A 3722-nucleotide genomic window follows, 5' to 3' on the forward strand; every position below is an offset into this window, starting at 1 on the left:
GATAACAGAGATATTTACCTGGACCAATACAACATTGAAAATGTGAAAGTCAGTTACACTAGAAACGCTGGATTTTTGTACCAAACCAACGTTGTAGAAATTCGAGCACTTATAGGCATCCTACTCTTCTTGGGTGCCACACAAACTCCAAGGATAGTACTGCAAGTATTTGGTCAAAAGATGGTACTGGTAAGCCAATTTGCATATCAGCGATGAGTCAAAAACGGTTTTTGCGGCTTGCGTATTGCCTACGTTTCGACAATTCCACAACGAGGGCCCAGCGAAGAGCTAACGACAAGTTGGCGTGTGTTCGCGCCATTTTCGGCAAATTTGTCAAAGCTTGTGAAGCAAACTACACCCCAGGAACTGGGTGCACAGTGAATGAATCTCTCCTTGCATTCAGAGGAAGATGTAGTTTCAAGCAATATATACCAAATAAACCAAGTAAATACGGCATCAAGATATATGTATTGGCTGATAGCAAAACGTTCTACTCGGTTTCTTCAAAAATTTATATGGGAGCTGGTACTCATGCACCAGGGATGCAAGTTCCATCCCAAGCAGTCTTGGATTTGGTACCCACAATTTCTGGAACAAACAGAAACATTGCAACCGATAACTATTTCACATCAATTGATTTGGCCAATGAACTAAAATCCAGGAATCTCACATTAGCTGGCACTATGAAAAAGAACAAAGCTTGCATTCCACCGTCATTTTTTATGAAAGCAGCAGAAGGAACAGTTCAATACGCCTTTGATCATGCAAACGATTACACTCTCTTGTCTGTTGTTCCAAAGAAGAACAAGATAGTTGTATTTCTTTCCACCATGCATTCGCAAAAATCGACTGATGCAGCTACTGGGAAAGAAGAAATAAATGTATTTTACAACAAAGAAAAAGGTGGTGTAGACAGCCATAATCAAATGTACAGCTTTTATACCACGGCAAGAAAAACAAATCGTTGGCCAATGAGGGTATTTTATGGAATGATTGATAGTGCTGCCTTGAACGCATTTGTTATTTTTACTGAAAATGTGCCCAACTTTGGAGAACGTAAGAAAAACAAACGACAGGCATTCTTGAAGAAACTGGCCATCGCTTTGATTACACCACATGCACATCAACGATTGGAGATGAAGCAGACGCCAAAAGATGTCAAACAGATCATCCGTACCTGCGGCATTGTGCAGGTACCAACACAAACAGCAAGCACCACACAACATCATTCAGGACGCAAGAGATGTTATATTTGTCCCAGATCTTGTGACAAGAAAACCAAACTAGTCTGTAATGAGTGCAATCAGTCTGTGTGTGAAGAACATACCAAAGGAGTTTGCAACCAATGCCAGCAATGACATTTATCCTACATCGTTTTTAAAGAACCTTAATATTGTCTACAAAACATGAATAAATATTTGTCCACATGTATTAACACATTGTAGTATTATAAGTATGCCAAAATTAAATAAATGTTCTAATAATCTAGTATTATTCTATTCATATAGCTTATTTTGCACCATGGGGTCAAACTGACCCCATGGTACCAAACGGGTAATTTTTTCTAAGGTACCAGAGCAGTTAAATTATTATGTAAAGCAACGTAGCAGTTTACTTTCTTAACTTTGATTGTGAATAATTCAATATCCTATCTTAAAAAAAACCTTATAACTCTTTTTCACATATTTTGGCGTCCCATTAGGGTCGGCGCCCAGGGCGCCCTCACCTAGCTACGCCTCTGCTCCCCAGCCCCCTCTCTACCCTCATCCACTTTTCTTCTTCAACTCTGACCACTAGTGGGGGTCTATATGTGCCATCAGTGGGCGTCTATATGTGGGAGAATTGTACCTTATTTCCTCCCTAACATGACAAATCACAAAATGTCAACCCCCCCCCCCCCTAAATCGGTCAAACTTTAATCAACCCCACCCCCTCTCTCAAATGTGTCAAACTTTAATCAACCCCATCACCACCACCCCCCCCCCCCACTCAAATGTGTCAAACTTTAATCAACCCCATCACCACTACCCCCTCTCTCAAATGTGTCAAACTTTAATCAACCCCATCACCACCACCCCCCACTCAAATGTGTCAAACTTTAATCAACCCCATCGCCACCACCCCCCTCTCTCAAATGGGTCAAACTTTAACCAACCCCATCACCACCACCCCCCCACTCAAATGTGTCAAACTTTAATCAACCCCATCACCATTACCCCCCCCCCCACTCAAATGTGTCAAACTTTAATCAACCCCATCACCACCACCCCCCACTCATATGTGTCAAACTTTAATCAACCCCATCACCACCACCCCCCCCCCCCACTCAAATGTGTCAAACTTTAATCAACCCCATCACCACCACCCCCCACTCAAATGTGTCAAACTTTAATCAAGCCCATCACCACCACCCCCCCCCCCCACTCAAATGTGTCAAACTTTAACCAACCCCATCACCACCACCCCCCCCCCCACTCAAATGTGTCAAACTTTAATCAACCCCATCACCACCACCCCCCACTCAAATGTGTCAAACTTTAATCAACCCCATCACCACCACCCCCCCCCCACTCAAATGTGTCAAACTTTAATCAACCCCATCACCACCACCCCCCCCCACTCAAATGTGTCAAACTTTAATCAACCCCATCACCACCACCCCCCACTCAAATGTGTCAAACTTCAATCAACCCCATCACCACCACCCCCCACTCAAATGTGTCAAACTTTAACCAACCCCATCACCACCACGCCCCCACTCAAATGTGTCAAACTTTAACCAACCCCATTACCACCACCCCCCACTCAAATGTGTCAAACTTTAACCAACCCCATCACCACCACCCCCCGTCCCACTCAAATGTGTCAAACTTTAATCAACCCCATCACCACCACCCCCCCACTCAAATGTGTCAAACTTTAATCAACCCCATCACCACCACCCCCCACTCAAATGTGTCAAACTTTAATCAACCCCATCACCATCACCCCCCCCCCCACCCACACACACAATCAACCCCATTTCCCATCACTTTTGTTTAAGGCAGCTGTTGCTATCAAAAATATTTATAGAGACAGGACAAATAGAAGGGTTAATTGACGGAAGTGGTAGTTGACGGAAGGGGTAATTGACGGAAGTGGTAGTTGACGGAAGGGGTAATTGACGGAAGTGGTAGTTGACGGAAGGGTTAATTGACGGAAGTGGTAGTTGACGGAAGGGTTAATTGACGGATGTGGTAGTTGACGGAAGGGGTAATTGACGGAAGTGGTAGTTGACGGAAGGGTTAATTGACGGAAGTGGTAGTTGACGGAAGGGTTAATTGACGGAAGTGGTAGTTGACGGAAGGGGTAATTGACGGAAGGGTTAATTGACGGAAGTGGTAGTTGACGGAAGGGTTAATTGACGGAAGTGGTAGTTGACGGAAGGAGTAATTGACGGAAGGGTTAATTGACGAAGTGGTAGTTGACGGAAGGGTTAATTGACGGAAGTGGTAGTTGACGGAAGGCGTAATTGACGGAAGGGTTAATTGACGGAAGTGGTAGTTGACGGAAGTGGTAGTTGGCGGAAGGGGTAATTGACGGAAGGGGTAATTGACGGAAGTGGTAATTGACGGAAGGGGTATTTGACGGAAGGGGTAATTGATGGAAGGGGTAATTGACGGAAGGGGTAATTGACGGAAGGGGTAATTGACGGAAGTGGTAGTTGACGGAAGGGTTAATTG

At 44.3% G+C, this 3722-nt stretch overlaps 1 protein-coding gene across 1 annotated transcript; it reads left to right on the forward strand.

Annotated features, from left to right (window-relative positions):
- Positions 1 to 212: 212 nt before the first annotated feature.
- On the forward strand, positions 213 to 1358 carry LOC131932563 (piggyBac transposable element-derived protein 4-like). The gene has a single exon (XM_059289489.1). It carries the CDS (start codon positions 213 to 215, stop codon positions 1356 to 1358), a length of 1146 nt encoding a protein of 381 aa, XP_059145472.1.
- Positions 1359 to 3722: the final 2364 nt, after the last annotated feature.

The sequence above is a fragment of the Physella acuta genome, unplaced genomic scaffold (assembly GCF_028476545.2).
Source record: "Physella acuta isolate Inbredline_101_S28 unplaced genomic scaffold, ASM2847654v3 ptg002212l, whole genome shotgun sequence".
Taxonomy (NCBI): Eukaryota; Metazoa; Mollusca; class Gastropoda; family Physidae; genus Physella; species Physella acuta.

What these genes read in the sequence shown, in the direction of transcription:
- LOC131932563 (XM_059289489.1), top strand. Translation starts at nt 213, where the DNA reads ATGAGTCAAAAACGGTTTTTGCGGCTTGCGTATTGCCTACGTTTCGAC.